The 24,190-nt window shown below is 42.0% G+C and overlaps 1 protein-coding gene across 3 annotated transcripts; it reads right to left on the bottom strand.

Moving 5' to 3' along the window:
* Positions 1–702: 702 nt before the first annotated feature.
* LOC110528386 (serine/threonine-protein kinase 38) lies at positions 703–23,036 on the bottom strand. Of its 3 annotated transcripts, none has more exons than XM_021610413.2 (14): positions 22,890–23,036; positions 18,064–18,200; positions 16,253–16,304; positions 15,995–16,117; positions 15,725–15,808; positions 8,413–8,536; positions 7,950–8,104; positions 6,962–7,064; positions 6,088–6,149; positions 3,859–3,976; positions 3,582–3,705; positions 3,271–3,366; positions 3,060–3,154; positions 703–2,879 (listed from the first exon to the last, which is right to left on the bottom strand). In XM_021610413.2, the coding sequence occupies exons 2-14, from the start codon at positions 18,192–18,194 to the stop codon at positions 2,722–2,724; spliced, it is 1,425 nt and encodes a 474-aa protein (XP_021466088.2). In that variant the 5' UTR covers positions 18,195–18,200; positions 22,890–23,036; the 3' UTR covers positions 703–2,721. The 3 variants fall into 3 exon arrangements, with proteins under 3 accessions (XP_021466088.2, XP_021466089.2, XP_036839872.1); XM_021610414.2 differs by having other exon boundaries at positions 703–2,873; XM_036983977.1 differs by lacking the exon at positions 18,064–18,200 and having other exon boundaries at positions 22,890–22,978.
* Positions 23,037–24,190: the final 1,154 nt, after the last annotated feature.

Genomic DNA, 24,190 nt, shown 5'->3' with positions numbered 1-24,190 from the left:
TATACACATACCGAGACAGAGGAGCATGCAACACAGACATGTATACAGATGTTAGATCTTAATTTGGTCACTGAATAAAATCAATTCACTGGGAATCCACACTAATGCACAGTTGTATGAACCGTTTTGTACTTTTAATGTAGCTTAATTTTGGCCAGGTAATAGCCTAACCACCGATCAAGCAACATTACATCGGCAGAAAAGTGTGTATGTTCAAATTCTGTTGCTGCAGGATCATTTTGCTGCAACAATACCGGTCAAATTAAGATCCTACATCTGTACATGTACGCACACATACAAACACAGATTTGGACAAGGAGGATGTTTACAGCATATAACCAGACCTACTAGTGTGTATCTGTTCAGTTGTCTTATTAATACTTTACCCCCCCCCCCCCCCCACCCAAGTGTGTGTGTGTGCTGTTCTCTTTCTTTTTACGGCTGATGACATTTTATACTATGGGAATTGTTTATATGAAGGTTGCCGTTCAGTATTATTGTTTAAGGTTATGTACATAGTTTTTCTTTGAAGAATTCGTTCCAAGAATTTCACAGCTGCAGAGGAAATTTGAATAAATATATTGACGACTGAACTAACTTTATGATTTTGTGTGTTTTGCCTAATAGAACCTAATGTTGACATCTTATATAAGGGATGGCTGTCCTGACAAAGACATACAAATGAAGCCACAGACAGTATGCCACAGAGTTGTAAAAAACTTTTATTGAATGATATCATTTTAGCATTTAAAGCTTTTTTCTTTGCAAAGAAATGTGGTTGAGCTGAAAACATTCAAAACCTCATAGAAGTATTCAATAAGACACACACTCACGTCTATGCAGAGTATACTGTATGTGTCATCCAGCAGAGAGAAATGATTGCGGTTTATACATGCAGTCATTTGCATATGGATATCTGTTAAACACATCAGCAGACATAATGGAAAGTGTTGTACCGCCTGTTTGTCACGTGTACCTTTTCAAACAGCACTACAGTAGTAAGGCTGCGTTTACACAGGCAGCCCAATTGGTATCCACTTATTGGTCTTTTGACCAATCACATCAGATTATTTTCACATCAAATCAATATCAGAGCTGATCTAATTGGTCAAAAGACCAATTAGTGAAAAAAATACCAGAATTGGGCTGCCTGTGTAAACGCAGCCTGTGTGTCTATCATTCTAAGCAGCTGCTCAGGGCTTACTTCTCCGGCAATAAAAACACCTTAAAGCACTCGAGTGAAAACTAGAATGAGTAGAAAACTACACTTCAACGTCATTCAGTCGTCCATCTGGAAAGGACACTTTACAAAGGTATTACTAAAGGGTAACTATATGGGAATTACCTTTAAGCATAAGAAGTTACATAGCACTCAGCATTGTATTCTCTTGAAAATTCTAAGACTTTGAACAAAGGGTTAGTGTTCCATAGCTGTACTACTACCAGATGGCATAGTAATTAGATGATTTACTAGTTACTCTAGTAAAGTCTCCTGTAGTTACTCCAGTAAAGTGAGAACAAGTTCACACACACACACACACACACACACACACACACACACACACGAAAGTTGAAATTCCATATTTAGGGAAGTTCTAAAATGTACACGAAATTCATGAATAACCAGCGTTATTCATAAAACAGTGGTACCTTTGTGAGTTAAAAATACTATTTGGAAAAAAACTGAAGACTAAAATAAGAATCCTTTCTTTAAATACCAGCTTTAGAAAGTCCGGCTGTAAAAAAAATCAAGTAAGTAAGTTGTGAGAGCGAAAGTCCAGATCTTTCCACCATGCAATGAAACAACTTGACATTAAAGAAGGGGGGATTCAAATGTTAAACTACTGTACAGCTCCTGTAGTTCTTTGGGTAAAGGCAGATTCAGACAGCTCAACATACACACACAACCAGCATTAGTTATATCCCTGAAAACTAATACTATTTCAATACAATAGCATTTAGAATCAACCTTATTGAAAATGTCTGTATTATACAAAATTACAGAAGAAAAATAACTGGGCACAACAAAGGCAGTAAAGGAGAAGTGGTTCTTGCTTATATTTCTAGAGGAGTAGCAAGACCACGATGGAATGTTCTGTCCTTTGTTGAAAATTCTCACTCACTAACTGGTGACATCACAAAAATCCCCAAAATAGAACCCTAAAATAGCAATCGTCTAACTCCTCCCTTGAAGGCAAGCAGTGATCTGATGACATCACAGGGGAAGTGATACAGACTGCTGGGAACCTGCCAGCTCCCAGAGAACAGTAGAGACGTTTTCCTATGAACAGTCTGACTGGTTGAGGAGAGGAATAGGGAGAAGGTTCTGGAGGGGCACAAAGGGGGCGGCTCTACGGCTGTTCAGTGCTGCTGGGAAGGTTAGAGTCATTTCAACCACCTGGGAAGGTTAGGATTTATTGGGTCCTACTCAATCAAAGCTGCTATCCCAGTTTCTAAGATCAAGTTTTACATTCGCAGAAAGGTCAAACAGTGGTCACAACCGTTTATTCACCGGGTATAATGAATCCTGGTTCAGGAGGCCTGCAGGGAATATACTTACCCCATTAACACAGTTTAACTGAACTGGCGAAATAAACTGATATTTAGCTTTTTTCATATTTGTGGTAATATGAAATAGAACAGTGAAGTGAAGACATCTGGGTGTTGCTGGGAGGTGAGGGGTTCAGGGGGCCATTGCAGCAAAAGTTATTGGGTCACAGTTCATCTCTTACTTCCCTTCGTGTAGGAAGGGATGGCTCCCCTGGCTGTCAGACCCTCAAAGCGCTTGTAGGTGTAGTTGATAAAGACCCAGTCCTTATTCTTATAGTCAGCCTCCGCTGCAGCTGCTGCTGCTGGGGACTTGGTGGGAGCTGCTGCAGCTTGGGAGAGAGAAGAGGGAGAGGAAGGAGGGAGTGGAAATAGATAAGGAGAAAGGGAGAGAGCTTTATAGTTGATAGTCACAGGGTATACTGTGCAACCACACACACACAGAGTCAAAATAATAATCAACTGAGACACAGGAAAATAGGTTCTGCTGAAACTGTCTGTCTTTCTCTCACCTGTGGGTGAAAGGATGTCTGACTCAGGGAACTCATCGAAGTTTGACGTGTCGTCGATGCTTTTAATCTCAATGGGGATCGCTGCAGGTCTCTCCCTGCGATGGGTGACAAAACGCAAAACTGTAGTGAGGCCTGGACATTTGGACCACTGAGGTATAAAAACCTTATTGATTTAGATATAAACTGTTCCTTGTAAGTAGTCCCTGTGTACCTGATGTGGTCATAATCGACTCCCTCAAAAAACAGGTTTCTCTTGATCTCCTCCACTCCTGTCGCCCCGATCCGATGGTCTCCCTCACAGCAGAACCTAAGCAGTAAAATAGACGTGTTTAGATCCTGAGAACAACCATAGAGGGATATAGAAGTGTGCTTGCCATAGATACAGAACTAGCTTGAAATTACATTGTAACCATTTAGTTGATGTTCATTCTTCTCAAGAGCAACATGCTATGAGTAAGCTACAGAATGTTTATTCATCTCGCTCTATTTTTCAACATGTTGATATGTAGTACTGGTGTTGACCTGAGGATGAGATCCTTGGCCCTCTCTGAGATAGGTACTTCTGGAGGGAACACCAGAGTCTCCTTCCAGTTCATCACTTTCTTATAGGTTTCCTGGGGCGTCTCTGAACAGAAAGGGGGGTAGCCTGGAGAGAGAGAGGGACATTTAGACAGCAATCCTAATTCAATCATAACTTGCTTCAAACTGACATCAATGCGTGATTTACACAAAGGTTTCAGTTACTAATGCCACTCTTAAGTTAGGGCCTGTGTTTCCAATCAACAGATATCCCTCCTACCAATCAACATCTCATACATGATGACCCCCAGGCTCCACCAATCACAGAGCTTGTTGTATCCAGTCTGCATGAACACTTCTGGGGCAATGTAGTCTGGAGTTCCCACAGTGGAGAATGCCTGAGAAATGGTGAGAGGAGAGGACAGGGGGGAAAGGAGAGAGGGAGAGGAGAGGACAGGGGGGAAAGGAGAGAGGGAGAGGAGAGGACAGGGGGGAGAGGGAGAGGAGAAGACAGGGGGGAAAGGAGAGAGGGAGATGAGTAGAGAGGAGAGGGTTAAGGTGCCTGCAGACTAGGTTCTTACTGCAATATTACTGTATGACCCTCTTGAGACACCATAGCAACAACATAGCCAGTAACACTGCTTCAAAATAGTCCGAATTAATCTAAGATAAATCAAGAAATCTGTAATAGATGTTGACGTTTTTGCAGAGGAGGTCTTAGTCGGGAAAAAACCTTCAGAACATCAAAATGTCACAAAATAGGACTTTATCTCCATAGCCCAGACAGTAGAACAACCTCCATAGCCCAGACAGTAGAACAACCTCCATAGCCCAGACAGTAAAACAACCTCCATAGCCCAGACCGTAAAACAACCTCCATAGCCCAGACAGTAGAACAACCTCCATAGCCCAGACAGTAAAACAACCTCCATAGCCCAGACAGTAGAACAACCTCCATAGCCCAGACAGTAGAACAACCTCCATAGCCCAGACAGTAGAACAACCTCCATAGCCCAGACAGTAGAACAACCTCCATAGCCCAGACAGTAGAACAACCTCCATAGCCCAGACAGTAGAACAACCTCCATAGCCCAGACCGTAAAACAACCTCCATAGCCCAGACAGTAGAACAACCTCCATAGCCCAGACCGTAGAACAACCTCCATAGCCCAGACAGTAGAACAACCTCCATAGCCCAGACAGTAGAACAACCTCCATAGCCCAGACAGTAGAACAACCTCCATAGCCCAGACAGTAGAACAACCTCCATAGCCCAGACAGTAGAACAACCTCCATAGCCCAGACCGTAAAACAACCTCCATAGCCCAGACCGTAAAACAACCTCCATAGCCCAGACAGTAGAACAACCTCCATAGCCCAGACAGTAAAACAACCTCCATAGCCCAGACATTAGAACAACCTCCATAGCCCAGACAGTAGAACAACCTCCATAGCCCAGACAGTAGAACAACCTCCATAGCCCAGACAGTAGAACAACCTCCATAGCCCAGACAGTAGAACAACCTCCATAGCCCAGACATTAGAACAACCTCCATAGCCCAGACAGTAGAACAACCTCCATAGCCCAGACAGTAGAACAACCTCCATAGCCCAGACAGTAGAACAACCTCCATAGCCCAGACAGTAGAACAACCTCCATAGCCCAGACAGTAGAACAACCTCCATAGCCCAGACCGTAAAACAACCTCCATAGCCCAGACAGTAGAACAACCTCCATAGCCCAGACAGTAAAACAACCTCCATAGCCCAGACAGTAGAACAACCTCCATAGCCCAGACAGTAGAACAACCTCCATAGCCCAGACAGTAGAACAACCTCCATAGCCCAGACCGTAAAACAACCTCCATAGCCCAGACAGTAGAACAACCTCCATAGCCCAGACAGTAAAACAACCTCCATAGCCCAGACAGTAGAACAACCTCCATAGCCCAGACAGTAAAACAACCTCCATAGCCCAGACAGTAGAACAACCTCCATAGCCCAGACCGTAGAACAACCTCCATAGCCCAGACCGTAAAACAACCTGTAGCTCACAAGTTCAATTTGCATTACCAGAAAAGTCCTGAATTGACCAAATCGACCTCAGACGTTTCCCTAACGATGCCATACACTTGCTGCGGAAATGTAACTGACGTAACAGTGAGTGTGCTGTATATCTCCTTACAGGGACAGGACTCCAACCACCTGCACACCAGATGTGTACTGTACTGTGTCTGTGCTCCTACGCTGCCCTTCCTCACTTCATCCAGAGACAGTCTCTACCGACCAACAGGCTCTCTAGTGTGACAAAATGTATTTTCTTTGGAGCTGCTATACTCTTTCACATGAGAGAACACTTTTTCCTATGAGTAAATAAACACAACCAACACGTCTAAAAAACAGAGGTCATTGCGAAACCGTATACTACAGTCATCCCTGTCGTGTTTATGAGGAGGTTTAAGATAAGCTGAGTAGTAATTGAAGGTAGCCAGAGCTCCATGACACCCACCAGCTGGCGTCTGTTCCTCTTCCAGGTCTCTGCTTTCCTCTTGGAGTTCATGTACTGAGATGCTGTAAAGAAAACATTATTTGTCACAGGCACAACTCAATTACAACTACACACATCGGTGGAAAATGTACGACAGATCATGACAAATAAGTGCCTTCAGAAAGGATTCATACTCCTTGACTTATTACACATTTTGATGTGTCACAGCCTGAATTCTAGATGGTTTTTCTCACTCATTTACACACAATTTCCCATAAGGAAAATGTGAACAAAATGTTTTTAGAAATGTTTGTAGATTTATTGAAAATTAAATACAGAAATGTATAATTCACTTAAGTCAATACATGTTAGAATCAACTTTGACGGCGATTACAGCTGTGAGTCTTTCTGGGTAAGTCTCTAAGAGCTTTGCACACCTGTACAATATTTTCCCCATTATCCTTTTCAAAATGAATTGTTAGATAAACATTTTCAAAACTGTAACTCAGCCGCTCAGGATCATTCACTGTCGGTAAGCAACTCCAGTGTAGATTTGGCCTTGTGTTAGGAAAGCAGCCTGAAACATTGCAATATTCATTGTGAGGCATTGGAAAACCTCCCTGGTCTTTATTTGAATCTGTGTCTGAAATTCACTGCTCAACTGAGGGACCTACAGATAATTGTATGTGTGGGTACAGAGATGAGGTAGTCATTCAAAAATCATGGGGTATTGTGTGTTTAGGCCAGCGAAAAGAAAAAAAAAGATTCAATCAATTTTATATTCAGGCTGGGAAAAGTCAAGGGGTGTGAATACTTTCTGAAGGAATTGTATACTGTAAGTTGTATAGTTTTATCAACTGAAATGAATCACGTATGGCTTTATGGTTGTACTCACTGAAGTCATTGGAGATGCTGTGGTTGAGGTTCCTGTAGAACTCTGTACGATGGGCTTTCTTCAACCCTGTACACAGGCCAAAGTCTGACAGCTTCACATGGCCCTGGAAAACACACACGGTTAGCTGTACTACACAACTTCCTGGGGATGTTTCAGTCATACTGTGCGACAACACCAGAGAGTGTCTCTGAAATCACACTTCCTGGGGATGTTTCAGTCATACTGTGCGACAACACCAGAGAGTGTTTCTGAAATCACACTTCCTGTGGATGTTTCAGTAATACTGTGTGACAACACCAGAGAGTGTTTCTGAAATCACACTTCCTGGGGATGTTTCAGTAATACTGTGTGACAACACCAGAGAGTGTCTCTGAAATCACACTTCCTGGGGATGTTTCAGTCATACTGTGCGACAACACCAGAGAGTGTTTCTGAAATCACACTTCCTGGGGATGTTTCAGTCATACTGTGTGACAACACCAGAGAGTGTTTCTGAAATCACACTTCCTGGGGATGTTTCAGTCATACTGTGTGACAACACCAGAGAGTGTTTCTGAAATCACACTTCCTGGGGATGTTTCAGTCATACTGTGCGACAACACCAGAGAGTGTTTCTGAAATCACACTTCCTGTGGTGACTGTGAAACTGTGTGTGGATTTATTAATCTAGACAGGGTCGACAGACAGATCACCACATTATAATGCTGATGTCACTCTCCTGTCTGTGTGTGTGTAATGATGTCATTTCAACCATATTTAAACTTGTGTGTAAATGATGTCATTTCAACCATATTTAAACTTGTGTGTAATGATGTCATTTCAACCATATTTAAACCTGTTTGTAATTATGTAATTTCAACCATATTTAAACCTGTTTGTAATTATGTAATTTCAACCATATTTAAACCTGTTTGTAATTATGTAATTTCAACCATATTTAAACCTGTTTGTAATTATGTAATTTCAACCAGGTAGTGTGTATGTGTACCTTAGAGTCCAGCAGTACATTGTCAGGTTTGATGTCTCTGTGTATGAAGCCCATCTGGTGTATAGAGTCTATGGCCAGTACCGTCTCAGCCACATAGAACTGAGTCTCCTCCTCTGACAGAGTATCCTTCTTCATCAGCAATGTCATCATGTCACCTGCAGGGGATGCAACACAGACCATCAGCATCACACACACACACACACACACACACACACACACACACACACACACACACGACTGCAAACATGCACATGGACATGGACAAACATAACACCCACATCTCCAGCAGTGGAGGCTGGTGGAAGGAGCTATAGGAGAATGAGCTCATTGTAATGGCTAGAATGTAATGCATGGAACAGAGTCAAACATGTGGTTTCATATGCGTGATACCTTCCATATATTACATTCCAGCCATTACAATGAGCCCATCCTCCTATAGCTCCTCCCACCAGCCTCCACTGACCTCCAGGTAGGAACTCCATGAGTAGGTAGAGGTTAATCTTGTCCTGGAAGCTGTAGAACATCTTGACCACCCACAGACTGTCTGCCTGCACCAGGATGTCCCTCTCAGCCCGGATATGGCCCACCTAACATAAAAATACAACACAGATCATGCAGAATTAACAGACATATTCTCTCTACACTCATTAGCACTGAGCGAATAGTGCTTTTTGAGGTTGGGCGTTTTCGGTTCGATTATTTAAAAAAATAGTTTTGGTTACGATTACAGTGCCTTGCGAAAGTATTCGGCCCCCTTGAACTTTGCGACCTTTTGCCACATTTCAGGCTTCAAACATAAAGATATAAAACTGTATTTTTTTGTGAAGAATCAACAACAAGTGGGACACAATCATGAAGTGGAACAACATTTATTGGATATTTCAAACTTTTTTAACAAATCAAAAACTGAAAAATTGGGCGTGAAAAATTATTCAGCCCCTTTACTTTCAGTGCAGCAAACTCTCTCCATAAGTTCAGTGAGGATCTCTGAATGATCCAATGTTGACCTAAATGACTAATGATGATAAATACAATCCACCTGTGTGTAATCAAGTCTCCGTATAAATGCACCTGCACTGTGATAGTCTCAGAGGTCCGTTAAAAGCGCAGAGAGCATCATGAAGAACAAGGAACACACCAGGCAGGTCCGAGATACTGTTGTGAAGAAGTTTAAAGCCGGATTTGGATACAAAAATATTTCCCAAGCTTTAAACATCCCAAGGAGCACTGTGCAAGCGATAATATTGAAATGGAAGGAGTATCAGACCACTGCAAATCTACCAAGACCTGGCCGTCCCTCTAAACTTTCAGCTCATACAAGGAGAAGACTGATCAGAGATGCAGCCAAGAGGCCCATGATCACTCTGGATGAACTGCAGAGATCTACAGCTGAGGTGGGAGACTCTGTCCATAGGACAACAATCAGTCGTATATTGCACAAATCTGGCCTTTATGGAAGAGTGGCAAGAAGAAAGCCATTTCTTAAAGATATCCATAAAAAGTGTTGTTTAAAGTTTGCCACAAGCCACCTGGGAGACACACCAAACATGTGGAAGAAGGTGCTCTGGTCAGATGAAACCAAAATTTAACTTTTTGGCAACAATGCAAAACGTTATGTTTGGCGTAAAAGCAACACAGCTGAACACACCATCCCCACTGTCAAACATGGTGGTGGCAGCATCATGGTTTGGGCCTGCTTTTCTTCAGCAGGGACAGGGAAGATGGTTAAAATTGATGGGAAGATGGATGGAGCCAAATACAGGACCATTCTGGAAGAAAACCTGATGGAGTCTGCAAAAGACCTGAGACTGGGACGGAGATTTGTCTTCCAACAAGACAATGATCCAAAACATAAAGCAAAATCTACAATGGAATGGTTCAAAAATAAACATATCCAGGTGTTAGAAAGTCAAAGTCCAGACCTGAATCCAATCGAGAATCTGTGGAAAGAACTGAAAACTGCTGTTCACAAATGCTCTCCATCCAACCTCACTGAGCTCGAGCTGTTTTGCAAGGAGGAATGGGAAAAAATGTCAGTCTCTCGATGTGCAAAACTGATAGAGACATACCCCAAGCGACTTACAGCTGTAATCGCAGCAAAAGGTGGCGCTACAAAGTATTAACTTAAGGGGGCTGAATAATTTTGCACGCCCAATTTTTCAGTTTTTGATTTAAAAAAGTTTGAAATATCCAATAAATGTCATTCCACTTCATGATTGTGTCCCACTTGTTGTTGATTCTTCACAAAAAAATACAGTTTTTTATCTTTATGTTTGAAGCCTGAAATGTGGCAAAAGGTCGCAAAGTTCAAGGGGGCCGAATACTTTCGCAAGGCACTGTATTTTTAAACATTAAATTAATTAAGAAATAATAACATTAAAACTATTTCAGATTTGATTCATGGAAATTCCAAAGGAAAAAATATTGAACATTCAACTGTCAAAACATTGACAATTTTCCATTGTCTCTGTCAGGTCCATATTGAGCAGACATCAATAAATACAATATTTCAGTTGTGTGTATAACTTCCTTTTTTATTTCATTACTTTATTATTTTCCATTCCAAGTCATCATCTCTGCTCCGGCAGTAGCAACCAGCCAGCCAGGCAACGCTATCTCTGCTCGGGCAGTAGCAACCAGCCAGCCAGGCAACGCCATCTCTGCTCGGGCAGTAGCAACCAGCCAGCCAGGCAACGCTATCTCTGCTCGGGCAGTAGCAACCAGCCAGCCAGGCAACGCTATCTCTGCTCGGACGGTAGCAACCAGCCAGCCAGGCAACGCTATCTCTGCTCGGGCAGTAGCAACCAGCCAGCCAGGCAACGCTATCTCTGCTCGGGCAGTAGCAACCAGCCAGCCAGACAACGCTCTCTCTGCTCGGGCAGTAGCAACCAGCAAGCCAGACAACGCTATCTCTGCTCAGGCAGTAGCAACCAGCCAGCCAGGCAACGCTATCTCTGCTCGGACGGTAGCAACCAGCCAGCCAGGCAACGCTATCTCTGCTCGGGCAGTAGCAACCAGCCAGCCAGGCAACGCTATCTCTGCTCGGGCAGTAGCAACCAGCCAGCCAGGCAACGCTCTCTCTGCTCGGGCAGTAGCAACCAGCAAGCCAGACAACGCTATCTCTGCTCGGGCAGTAGCAACCAGCCAGCCAGACAACGCTATCTCTGCTCCGGCAGTAGCAACGAGCCAGTCAGACAACGCTATCTCTGCTCAGGCAGTAGCAACCAGCCAGCCAGACAACGCTATCTCTGCTCCGGCAGTAGCAACGAGCCAGTCAGACAACGCTATCTCTGCTCAGGCAGTAGCAACGAGCCAGTCAGACAACGCTCTCTGCTCAGGCAGTAGCAACACACACACACAGCTATCTCTGCTCAGGCAGTAGCAACACACACACACGCACACACGCACACACGCAGTACTAAAAGTTTACTTGTTCAATGAATCGGAAGAAGAAAAAGAGTTAGATGTTTTCTGTTATCCATTATCTCACTAGGAACAACTTAGTAGTAACTGTAGTTCTGACTGCGCTATTCTTTATTTTTGCAACATGAAATCACTATCAGTTAGCATGTGGAACATTCAGAGCCTAAACTCATCAACCTTTGGACTGAAGAGTTTAGCACTGGAGTTAAATCTTAAAGATGTTGACGTCATCATTCTGCAGGAGACATGGTGTAAGGCTGACATTGTCACTCACTGTCCCACAGGCTACAGAGAGGTAATCATTCTGCAGGAGACATGGTGTAAGGCTGACATTGTCACTCACTGTCCCACAGGCTACAGAGAGGTAATCATTCTGCAGGAGACATGGTGTAAGGCTGACATTGTCACTCACTGTCCCACAGGCTACAGAGAGGTAATCATTCTGCAGGAGACATGGTGTAAGGCTGACATCGTCACTCACTGCCCCACAGACTACAGAGAGGTAATCATTCTGCAGGAGACATGGTGTAAGGCTGACATTGTCACTCACTGTCCCACAGGCTACAGAGAGGTAATTGTGCCGTCACAGAAACACAGCTCTGTCAACAGAGGCAGAGACTCTGGAGGACTGATCATTTGGTACAAACCCGAACTACAACATCTAATTGATCCCCTCAAAATTTGTAAATATCACATTCGGTTAAAACTGAAAAACATGAGATATTCCCCACCCTTGAGGAACAGACGTGCCATTTCCAGGCTCAGGGAAATGTGCTCATCTGTGGGGATACAAATGTGCACACAGGACCCCTACCTGATCTAACGACCACAAGGGGGGACAGCTTTATTACAGGCCATACTGTTTCTAACTGTCTTCATCTCCCCATAGAAACAACAGTGACAGCACCATCAACAAAAACAGAAGGTATCTGTTGAAGCTCTGTAGAAGCCTGGGTCTGTACTTTGTCAATGGTATGGGGGGACTCTTTGGGGAGATTCACCTACTGCTCACCTCTTGGCCACAGTACAGTAGACTATATGATCACAGACATTGACCCTTTCTCTCTCAGCTCATTCACTGTCAAGCCACTAACACCTCTGTCTGATCACAGCCAAATTACGATGTTCCACAAAACCACACATTCACAGCCCAGACGAATACCAGAAAGCAACCAGTAACCAACAAATCCAAACACTTAGATAACTTTCTGGATACCACACCAACTCAGAGTAAAACTTTTTTTTAAATGATATATTCAGGAAAACTGCAAAAGAAGCACAACTGAAATTGATTTTTAAAAAAGAAAGAAAAAAAAGACACAGATGACAACTGGTTTGATGCAGATTGTAAAATTATAAGGAAAAAACTTAGAACACTATCCAACCAAAAGCACAGAACCCAAATAATGATGAATTACACCTTCATTACTGTGAGACTTTAAAACTCTATAAACGTACACTCGTAACCAAAAAAGCACAGTACAACAGCAAACAGCTGACACTAATGGAGGAGTCCATAAACACATCAACTTCTGGCAAAATTGGAAAAACCTAAATAAGAATCGAAACTAGAGGAATTAGAGATACAAAATGGACAACCCATTTTAAAACACTACAACACTGTTCAAAAAAGACACAAACGCAGAACAACGGCAAATTCATGAGAAGTTGAATTACTGACCAGATGCTCAATAAGAAACTTCAGGCCCTCACATTTAAAAAACCATGAGGACCTGATGGCATCCTAAACGAGATGCTCAAATTAACTAGTGCAACATTTCAATTGGCTATATTGAAACTGTTTCATTTGATACTGAGTGTAGGTTATTTTCCTGACATCTGGAATCAAGGACTCATAACCCCAATCTTCAAGAACGGAGACAAATTTGACCCTAACAATTCCAGAGGCATTTGTGTGAACAGCAACCTGGGGAAGGTTTTCTGTAGTATTATAAATGTAAGAGTTCTAAACTTCCTTAATAAGCACAATGTCTTGAGTAAAAGCCAAATTGAATTTATACCAAAACATTGCATGATGATATTTACACCCTAGACACCCTGATAGATAAACATGTCCACCAAAATAATACCGAAATATACGCTTGCTTTATCGACTTCCAAAAAGCATTTGACTCTATTTGGCATACAGGACTGTTCTACAAAAGTATTGAAAATGGTGTAGGGGGTAAAATATATGACATAATTAAATCAATGTATACTGTCAATACATGCAGCATTAAAATGGGCAAGAAAACAACAGAATTCTTTAACCAGGGGCGGGGCCTTCGCCAGGGTTGCAATCTGAGCCCTGCACTCTCTAATATTTACATCAACGAATTGGCCACTATTCTAGAAAATCCACGTGTGTTCTGGTGTTAGTCTCCACAATTCAGAGGTTAAATGCCTACTCGTCGCAGATGACCTGTGCCTGCTGTCACCCACAGCACATGGCCTACAGCAGAGCCTAGACCTGTGAGAGCAGTACTGGCAGTAAACCCCAAAAATACAAAAATAATGATTTTCCAGAGAAGATCCAGATCTCAGGGAATTAGTTCTCAATTGGTACAAAATATATAGAGTACTGCACACACTGCAATTACTTATGTTTAAAAATAAGCTAAATTGGACACCTTAATGAGGCAGTGAATGAATTGAGAGAGAAAGCACGCAGGGCATTCTACGCCATTAAAAAGCTAAGTCAGGCTTCCCGAGTGGCGCAGTGGTTTAAGTGTGAGATTCTGGGTTTGAGTCCAGGCTCTGTTGTAGCCAGCCCCAACCAGGAGACCCATGGGGCGGAGCACAATTGGCCCAGCATCGTCCGGGTTAGGGGGATACAAATGGGGGGGGTGTTCTTGTCCCACGGCGCACTGGCGACTCTTGTGGTGGGCCGGGCGCAGTGCAAGCTGACACGGTCGCCAGGTGTACAGTGTCCTCCGACACATTGGTGCAGCTGGTTTCTGGGTTAAGTGGGCATTGTGGCAAGAAGCAGTGCGGCTCGGTTGGGTCGTGCTTCAGAGGACGCACGGCTCTCGACCTTCGCCTCTCCCGAGTCTGTACGGGAGTTGCAGAGATGAGACACGACTGTAACTACCAATTGGATACCACGAAATTGGGGAGAAAAAGGGGTAAAAAGTTTGTAAAAAATAAAAAAGAAGCAAATTCTAATTGAAATACCTATTAATATTTGGCTACAACTAATTGAATGTGTCATTGAACCAATTTATGACAGCGAGGTGTGGGGTCCACTTGCAAAACAAGATTTCCCCCAATGGGACAAACACCCCATTAAAATCCTGCATGCAGTGTTCTGTAAGATTCTCCTACATGTCCAGGGGAAAACTACAAACAATTGCATGCAGGCCAGAATTAGGCCAACACTCACTAATAATAACAACTAAAAAGAGAGCAAATAAGTTTTAGAAAAATCTAAAATACAGTGACCCTCTCTCATATCATTACCAAGCCCTGCAATGCCAAGAGCTGAGCAAAGAAAATAGCCCCCTCATCCAGCTGGTCCTGCGGCTGTTCACAAACCTGTTCTACCAACACACTGAAGTCCCAGGACCAGAACATCCAGTCAATCAGAATAAACCAAATTACAATACAGTCAAAATAAAACTACACTGATTATTGGGAAACACAAGCACAAAGCAAAATGCAGTGCTATCTGGCACTAAATTGACAGAACACGGTGGCTAACTATTTACCCATGGTTACTGATCAAAACCTTGACAAAGTACAGGCTCAGTGAGCACAGCCTTGCCATTGAGAAGGGTAGACACAGGAAAACCAGGCTCCCTGTAGAGGAAAGGCTGTGCAACCACAGCAGAACCTGAGACAGAGCTGCATTTCCTGACAACATTTAAAAAATATATAAAACAATTAGAGAGTGTAATTTCCCCAAATTGGAAACCCTTATTCAAGGTTTCAAAGACATCTCTGATGAGAATAGGCTACCCATCCTGTCGGGGGAGGACACAGAGAGCTGTGGGTTGGCAGCGCACTACATTGCTGCCTGCCATAAGATGAGGAACAGTGTCTAGCAGACCAATCAACCTGCACATGTCCTTTATGCTTATTGTTATTGTTCAATGTGTTGGTTATTCTGACCCTTGATTATTGTTATTACTCTTGTCTCGTTGACAATATTGTAAATCTCCAAAGTAAGTTTGGCAATATGTACATTGTTACGTCATGCCAATAAAGCAAATTGTATTGAGAGACAGAGAGCAAGACGGAGAGAGAGCAAGACGGAGAGAGAGAGACAGAGAGAGACAAAAGGGAGAGACAGAGACAGAAGGGGGAGACAGAGGGAGAGACAAAATGAGACCGAGAGGGGGAGAGACACACACCTGTTCCTTCTCCAGCATGTCGGCCTTGCGCAGGATCTTCATGGCGTAGATGTGGCCTGTGTCCTTCTTCTGGACCAGACGCACCTGGAAGTCAGGGGACAAAGGTCAAAGTTGAGCCAACATGGCAGCAAGAAGTTCACGAGGTCATAGCCAATGCAAGGGCATTTACACTGCAGTCATCAATACATTTTCTGAAACAGTGGATTAGGCAGTTGTGCGGTTTTTGTGTTCAGACGTGTTCAGAATTCTAATAGCTCCATGTATGCTTACCTCTCCAAAAGCTCCTCGACCAATCACCTTGAGGGACTCAAAGTCATCCAATCCCAGCCTGGTTCTCTTCAGCCTCAGGAACTCTGTCTCCTTACGTGCGTGCTGGGAGCGCCGAATACGCTTCTGCAACACAGGTTGTGTGTAAGTGTGTGTGTGTGTGTGTGTGTGTGTGTGTGTGTGTGTGTGTGTGTGTGTGTGTGTGTGTGTGTGTGTGTGTGTGTGTGTGTGAGCACGTGCCACTGCTAGAACTATACTCACCTCTTCATCAGGCAGCCCCTCCTCCTCCATCACCATCTCCAGCTTCTGTTGCCTGGCAACGAAATAGGGGTTGAGGGTCAAGAGGCAAAGGTTATGGTCAAATATGCTGATTCAGGAAGACACCTCCCAACCTACTGATCACTACACTACCTGCTGTTTCATTTGTACAGGACAGTTATGGAGGAACGGTAACAGAATTGGAATGGCCCATTCATACATTCTCAAAGAGAAACAAACCATAAACATTGGTGGGTAGGTTGAGCTGTGACCAATGTTCCCTCCAAGCTGCATGCAAGCGCATAGCTCCCCCAGGACTGCCCCGCAGAAGAAATAGCAGCCCGCGTAGAGAAGCACGTGATTGAACTGCACTCAACTTTCTAGAGTTTTCCCCGTTAGTTAACACTATCAACGTTTCCCTTTACTGTGGGAATTAATAAATAATAAAAGCCACTTTCAATGCAACAAACCCGAAACAAAATAAACTATGTAAGACTTAGCATGCAAAACTAACTATGCAAGAGTTTTTGCTGTAAGCAGAACAGAGTAGGATTCTATTGCATTGACAGGCAAAACTGAGGCCTGTACTCTTCACAGACCGGTAAGCCATACCGCAGATGGCCTATATGCACATAGACCATTGCCATTTATGGATCTGTGCCATTCACTTTGAACTGGACTGTGTTTACAGCATGAGAAGTCGTGAGTTGATCCGCATGTTTTTAGATCAAAGCTAGAGCTACACGTAGCCAGGTGTGTACATTTGACCTTCACTAGTTAGGAACTTATTAACATAGTTATAGATCATTTGTAGTCAGCAATGGGGGAGTGGTTGCTCCCTACAAGATCACAAAACATGTGCATTTCCAGCCATCTTTGAAAAGCGAGTCAGGTAAAGAACAGTGTTGTATTTGAGACAGGCTTGAATACGCTATGTAGCCAATAGGCAGAGGGGATCATTATTTGTCTGATTCTCTGTAATAATGGTATGGGAATAATGATGCATTCTATTTTGTGGTTTCTTGCATCAAACAACACAACAACATTTTCAGTCACCTTGTCTGAAAGACAACTGGAATAAACAGGTTAATGTCAAGCCATGATGTTTTTTCAAAAGTCTCATGGAATGTAGGCCTACATTGAACACCACATAATGGCTGCAACTGTAGGCTGTAAAATTCAACAGCTATTTCCATGTTAAAAATGCTATGGGATGCATTTTCTCCATCGTTTTTGATGGTAGGCCACTCTGGTAGGTCTACATTATGATCAAATACCCACAGTAGCCAACTTGACCAAACGGGTACAGCTTCAGTGTTCACAGCAAACGCGCGCCAGAAGTTGCACAGAATTTTCACAACATTCAAGTTTGCGCTCAGCAGACCTTAAATTCGCTCAGTGCCTAATTTTTTTTGAGGGAACATTGGCTGTAACTGGGAGTTTGCTTTGGGAATAACTTCCTTTTCAGACGTCTGTAACGGCTTCTAGCCCCTGAGCTAACTGTATAAAACACTGTCTCTCTCTTCCTTCCTCTTTCTTTTTCTCAACCACACACATACTCTCTTCCTAATAAGGGGTTTCCATCAAGAAATGGTGTGATAAAGTTACAGTCCACCAACACTCTCTCACACACACACACACACACACACACTGGGGCTCTAAGCAGAGAGAGATCACGTGATGTGTCACACCTCTACTCTCTTCTCCTCGTTTGTGGCAAGCCACTGTGCTGCCTTCTTAGCTTCTGACATGTTTTCAGGAATCATCTTTGCTTTTCAGTTCCAGTTTGTGTGAGCATGGTACAGAACACCCACCTCATCTCTCTCTCCTCATGCTGGTCTATCAGGTTACAGTAGAAGTTCTCCAGGGTCACCATAGCCATGTTCACTCTCTCCTTGGTGTGGTTACTCATCGAGGAACATGAGGAATGACCCCTCGTTGCCATGGTTACCTACCCACACACACACACACACACACACAGTTAGTGTAAAGTGTCCTATGCCCTACTGTCTACAGATGTCCCCTATTATGTAGCCTCCAGCTGGTCACCACATGTCTCTGATGGATATGAGTGATAGATAGCATAACTGATGGCGCTAAATTGAACCACAAAATTCACAATAAAAATGAAACCAAATTGATTCATTCATTTTTGCGCCTTTCAAATATCATACCATGAAAAGATGCCCATATTATGCCAACTTAAAAGGTGGGGTAAAATAATTGGTTATTCTATATTACAGTGAACTTTGAGTGCATATAACAAAAGTTTTCCACAAACAAAATGGCAGGTAAGTACATCATTAATACGGTGTGATGACTATTGCCTAAGTCAATTCTAATTCAATTTTAACACAGTAAAAATGGATGGTAAATATTCTCACGTGTTCCACTGGTAGATCAACAATACAGTGTGATTAACGCGAGGGTGCAAAGCTGGCATCAAAGCAAAGGGTGACTACTTTGAAGAATCTCAAATATATTTTGATTTGTTAAACAATTTATTGGTTACTACATGATTCCATATGTGTTATTTCATAATGTTGATGTCTTCACTATTATTCTACAATGTAGAAAATAGTAAAAATAAAGACAAACCCTGGAATGAGTAGGTGTGTCCAAACTGACTGGTACTGAATATATATATGAATTAATATTTTTTAAGAACTCAGTCCAGCTTTCAACTTACTCTTGAAAGTTGTAATAATAGAATGCATAAGGTGCTATTTGGGTAGTGCATCAAGTTTTCCTCTTAGAGAGCTATTTATATCTTGTCATAAATGCCCAAGTCAACTATCTCATATCAGCTAATGTTTTTAGCTAGGTTTTGTTAGCCTATACAGTTTGCTCTAATGTTTGAGTCACTCAAATATCACATGAATAGACATTAGAAATTGCAAAATGTATAGAATTGCAAGAAAATGTACTTAAAAACTGCCAAATTGTCTCTGCACCCCCTGACAAAATGTGTAGAATTGCCAGAAATAAGCTTTAAACCTGCAACATTTTCTCTCCGCCAACAAGAGGGGTGTGAACAGCAGAATGTTCCCCAATGCTGGAAGAGGGTCCTGAGTGAAAAAGTTTGGTAACCCCTGCTGTAGAGTAGGAATGATGGAGGGGAAAACTAAATGGCATTTTTTCCCACCAGAAATTAGTATAGGGGATTTCTTAAGGCTTCTAATCTTATGCCTATATAACTCTGTGTATTATTGCACAAAAAAATGTATTTAAACTTTGTAAAAGTTAGGGCAGGGAGGAAGGGGTGGATTATAACCATAAATATTGCTTTATTCCAAATGGACACCTACTCCCTAGGCACTTCAAGTAGATCTTCTCCAGTCCACTCATGTACAATTATTCATGTACAACACACCTATACAATTATTGGCACCATTCACAAACCAATTGTTAATTCACCACAAAATCAACATTTTGCCATTTCCATCTCAGGCTCCTGACTTTATTCCCATTTCAAACCTGTGATTTCAATTAAAGAGGGGGGCCCATAAGCGCAGACGAAGGACATCAAGGATCTGGAAAGAACCTGTATGGAGGAATAGAGGAATACAGATCGCTCCTAATGTGTTCCCTGCCCGGCCAAACTGAGCAATTGGGGGAGAAAGGCCTTGGTCAGGGAGGTGACCACGAACCTGATGGTCACTCTCACAGAGCTACAGAGTTCCTCTGTGGACATGGGAGAACCTTACAGAAGGACAACCATCTCTGCAGCACTCCACCAATCAGGCCTTTATGGTAGAGTGACCAGACGGAAACCACTCCTCAATAAAAGGCACATGACAGACTCTCAGGCCATGAGAAACAAGATTCTCTGGTCTGATGAAACCAAGATTTAACTATTTGGCCTGTATGCCAAGCATCAAGTCTGGAGGAAACCTGGCACCATCCCTACGGTGATGTATGGTGGTGTTTTTCAGTGGCAGGGACTGGGAGACGAGTCAAGATCGAGGCAAAGATGAACGGAGCAAAGTACAGAGAGATCCTTGATGAAAACCTGCTCCAGCGCGCTCAGGACATTCAAGTGTCTGAATATCCTTGAGTGGCCCAGCCAGAGCCTGGACTTGAACCCGATCTAACATCTCTGGAGAGACCTGAAAATAGATGTGCAGCAACACTCCCCATCCAACCTGACAGAGCTTGAGAGAATCTGCTGGGAAGAATGTGAGAAACTCCCCAAATACATGTGTGCCAAGCTTGTTGCATCATACCTAAGAAGTCTCAAGGCTGTAAACGCTGCTAAAGGTGCTTCAACACAGTACTCAATAAAGTGTCTGAATACTTATGTAAATGTAATATTTCAGGTTTTTTTTTATTTATAAATTAGCAAAAATGTCAAAAACCTGTTTTTGCTTTGTCATTATGGGGTATTGTGTGAAGAGTGATGAGGGAAAAACTGTTTTCCTCAATTTTAGAATAAGGTTGTAACGTAGCAAAATGTGGAAAAAGTCAAGGGGTCTGAATACTTTCCGAATGCACTGTATATATTTTTTGCATATATATATATATATATATATATATATATATATCTTTATTATTTTCCCCTAACTCTACCTCCCCTAATTGGAGTAAACCTAGTGGGCAACAATACTTAGGCTTCTACTTCCAGCTTATACATACATTTTACAGACATGGTAAATGGTAGACTTTCCATTAGTTATCTATTTTGTTGTCTTTTTTTCTTTTCTAATCCCACCCTTCAGCTACCCTTAAGCCCGCCTATTTATCTCTAAAAACCATCCAGTCTTGACTTCTACTTGCCATATATTTTTCAACTCTGCTGTGATGTTTCACAAAAGTTCTGAACCTGTCTATACGCATAGTTCCACAGATTCCAAATTAAAGATGAACACCTTTACTAAAAGTACTATTATATTATTGATCGACTGACCATGGCTTTTCAAGACACCCAGCAGAGCAATTTGCAAAGACAGCTTTAAATTAATGTTGTGATTTTTCAACCGTTCCTGAATCTGCTACCAAAAACAAGCTACATATGGGCAGTACCAAAACAAGTGATCAAATGATTCTGTCTCTTCGCAGCTAAAGCTGCAGAGCTGGGATGGTTGTATCCAGCATATATATAAGATTATTATGGTTGCAAGAATTCTGTATAATTTAAATTGAAAAAAGTGTTTAAATCCAGCGTCGTTTTGTGTATCAGTTCATAAACCCTTTGAATCAGCACATCAAATATCTCTTCCCAACTATTTTGCAACCGGTCTGGCACAGCCGTCAATTATTTGGTCCTTAAATGGAACTGGTATGCTTTTATATATTTGCTATACTCAGTGTATGATATGCAGCTGCTTTGTAAAAATATGTATGGCTTTTTCCCAAATTAATTTATGATCAGATACTTCAGTTGTAACTGATTTTGCTGCTCTAAATGTTTACAATTGCTAGACAACTTTAGCACAGTCCCAAACTTAGACTATCCTCCTTTTTAACAACAGCCTGTATAGAAATCAAAATGTCTCCGGTGCTGCAGCATCTGCTCATTCGTTGTCATGCTCTGTTGTGGTATTTAAAAAACGTCTGCTTGTCTCCAGTCATGAGGTGTGTTTATAAAAGGCATTTTTTACTCAGACCGCAAATAAGATGATAGATTCATGCAGTGCATTTATTATAACGTAGTTATTTTCAACTCTACCCTTGTCCTCAGTGGTCTGCAAATCCACAACCGTCTGGCTACTTTGTAATGTAATGCTTACAAAACAAAGTACATTTTCTGAAGCTTCATATCTAAGGCTCTGTTCTGTCCTAGGAGTGAGGGTAAACGTAGGCATGTTCTCTGCTATCCACTTTATGTTTTTATTATAATTTGGGGTATGGCGGGGGGGGTTCACTTTCTTATTTTCAAGCGTTCAGGGATGGTTGGGTAAAAATATATTCCTATGCTGTCCCTTAAGACAACATAGTCACATTCATTTCTATAAAGCCCCACAGTGGAGTCACCTCTTCCTAGAGAGATTTAAACGGTTATGAAAACGTCATGCCAGGGTAAGCCTACACGAAACACAGTCCTTATTTTAAGTGTTTCTAAAATCCCCTATGGGGAAAATGAATGGTGAAAAAAATTTCCTTGTTTAACCGCTAGGTTTTATGGGTATTACAACTCACACTGTGTATTCTGTGGACAAAACACACACATATGTCCCCTGTCTCTTTCGCGAATGTTGAATATAATTCCATTTGAACTTGTTGTCCGCCGATTTTTTCATTTTGTGTGTAGAAATTTGAGACAAAGAATCGACAGTAAAGTACTTTCAAACCGAATCTAAAACGAGGGTCTCTGTGTGTGGCTATCACGATTTGTATCACACGCACAAGACGGAAGTACCGCGATGCATGAACAACTTCAGTTGTACAAAACGGAACTCAACAGTGTTTGGAGTAAACACCATAGAGCCTTTGTTTTACTATTAAAGACTAATGTGATTGTCAGTCAAGAGAGATGAGCCTTTGTTTTACTCTTACGGTATCATTATCACAACTTTCTAAAGTAGCCTAAATCTCCATATCTCCCACGCAAAGTATCAATAAAACAACGTTCATAAAGTAAGTTCGTATGGTACATCTACAACGTGTACATGATCATTGTCAAATTAAATGTTACTCTCACCTCCTCCGTTATGGTATTAATCGTTGAAATTCAATTCGGATCTGTTCCTCTCGTCTGATGACGGTCGGTATCCACTCGTAATTACGGGAAGTGAAGTGCCCCTCCCGCGGAGTTCCAAATTATCCCGGGCCATGTTCGGGTGGGCTACTCGGGTCATATTCAGGTAACGATGATGTTGTTAGTCTGACCCTTAGAATTCAAAGAGGAATGGCAGAATTATTTGGGTTTCAAATATTACTATAACATACCCTGATGATCATGTGATGAAACCTCAAAGATCAATTTAAATTGTATTTGTCACATGCGCCGAATACAACAGGTGTTGTAGACCTTACCGTGAAATGCTTACTAAAAAAAGTAAAGTGACTATGCATAGATAATAAACAGCAGAGTAAATCCCTCTAAAGATGAGGATTCCCGAGTGGCGCAATACAAGAGCCGTCTCTACAGTCCCTGGTTCGAATCCAGGCAGTATCCCATTGGGCTGCGGACAATTAAGCCCAGCATCGTCCAGGTTTGGCCGGGGTAGGCCATCATTGTAAATAAGAATTTGCTCTTAACTGACTTGCCTAGTTAAATAAATAAAAATATTCACAATCTGTCAAAACGTGTCCTATATACGATACTGGTTTTTATTTTTTATTATCCATTTGCTTATTTCATCCTTTGACATTCACGTGGTGTACAGGTCTGATCATCATATGATAATTTATTTTGAGTGATACTCTTGTATCTGTTTCCAACAATACTTATTCCTGCATACATGGACAGTAGGTGATGTGATATGTCTGCAATAAAGTAACCTTGAAAGCCCATTTTGTTTGAAGGCACGTCAGTAACTGTTCAATTATCATAAATCCGCTAAACAAATTTCAGAGGCACGCAACAATTAAATATCGAACAAGGTTATGACATTATTTGTAAATGCTGTCTTTTTTTCCTTTTTTTTTTTACACACAATGAAAAATGCAGGTTGACGTTCTTGAACACGCTGTGTTCTCGACTGCTACGGAAGTGCGGTGTTTTTCCGACAGTGTTATCATCAACCAAAGATTATGGATATGCTAACAAGATAGGTCTACATGTCTTTCAGCCCCAACAATGGGAACATAATAACAAATCATTTGTAGACTGCAAGAAACCTAAACATATAATATTTGACTAAAACATAATTTCAAACATTGCTTACATTTTTATATGATCATGTGTCTCTCTTATGCGTGTAAATACTTGGGAACAGATTTCCCAACTTAATCAATTGGAGTTGATTTCTTGGTGTTTTTACATTTGTTTTATCTCCA

Source organism: Oncorhynchus mykiss, chromosome 7 (genome assembly GCF_013265735.2).
Source record: "Oncorhynchus mykiss isolate Arlee chromosome 7, USDA_OmykA_1.1, whole genome shotgun sequence".
Taxonomy (NCBI): Eukaryota; Metazoa; Chordata; class Actinopteri; order Salmoniformes; family Salmonidae; genus Oncorhynchus; species Oncorhynchus mykiss.
The sequence above is the reverse complement of the archived record's forward strand: the minus strand, read 5'-3'. Positions and strand labels throughout refer to the sequence as shown.

What these genes read in the sequence shown, in the direction of transcription:
- LOC110528386 (XM_021610413.2), bottom strand. Translation starts at nt 18,194, where the DNA reads ATGGCAACGAGGGGTCATTCCTCATGTTCCTCGATGAGTAACCACACC. An exon ending in GTCGAGGAGCTTTTGGAGAG is followed by an intron (nt 15,809 to 15,994) that starts GTAAGCATACAT and finishes CCTGACTTCCAG; the next exon opens with GTGCGTCTGGTCCAGAAGAA. An exon ending in ATGTACTGCTGGACTCTAAG is followed by an intron (nt 7,065 to 7,949) that starts GTACACATACAC and finishes TGTGTTTTCCAG; the next exon opens with GGCCATGTGAAGCTGTCAGA.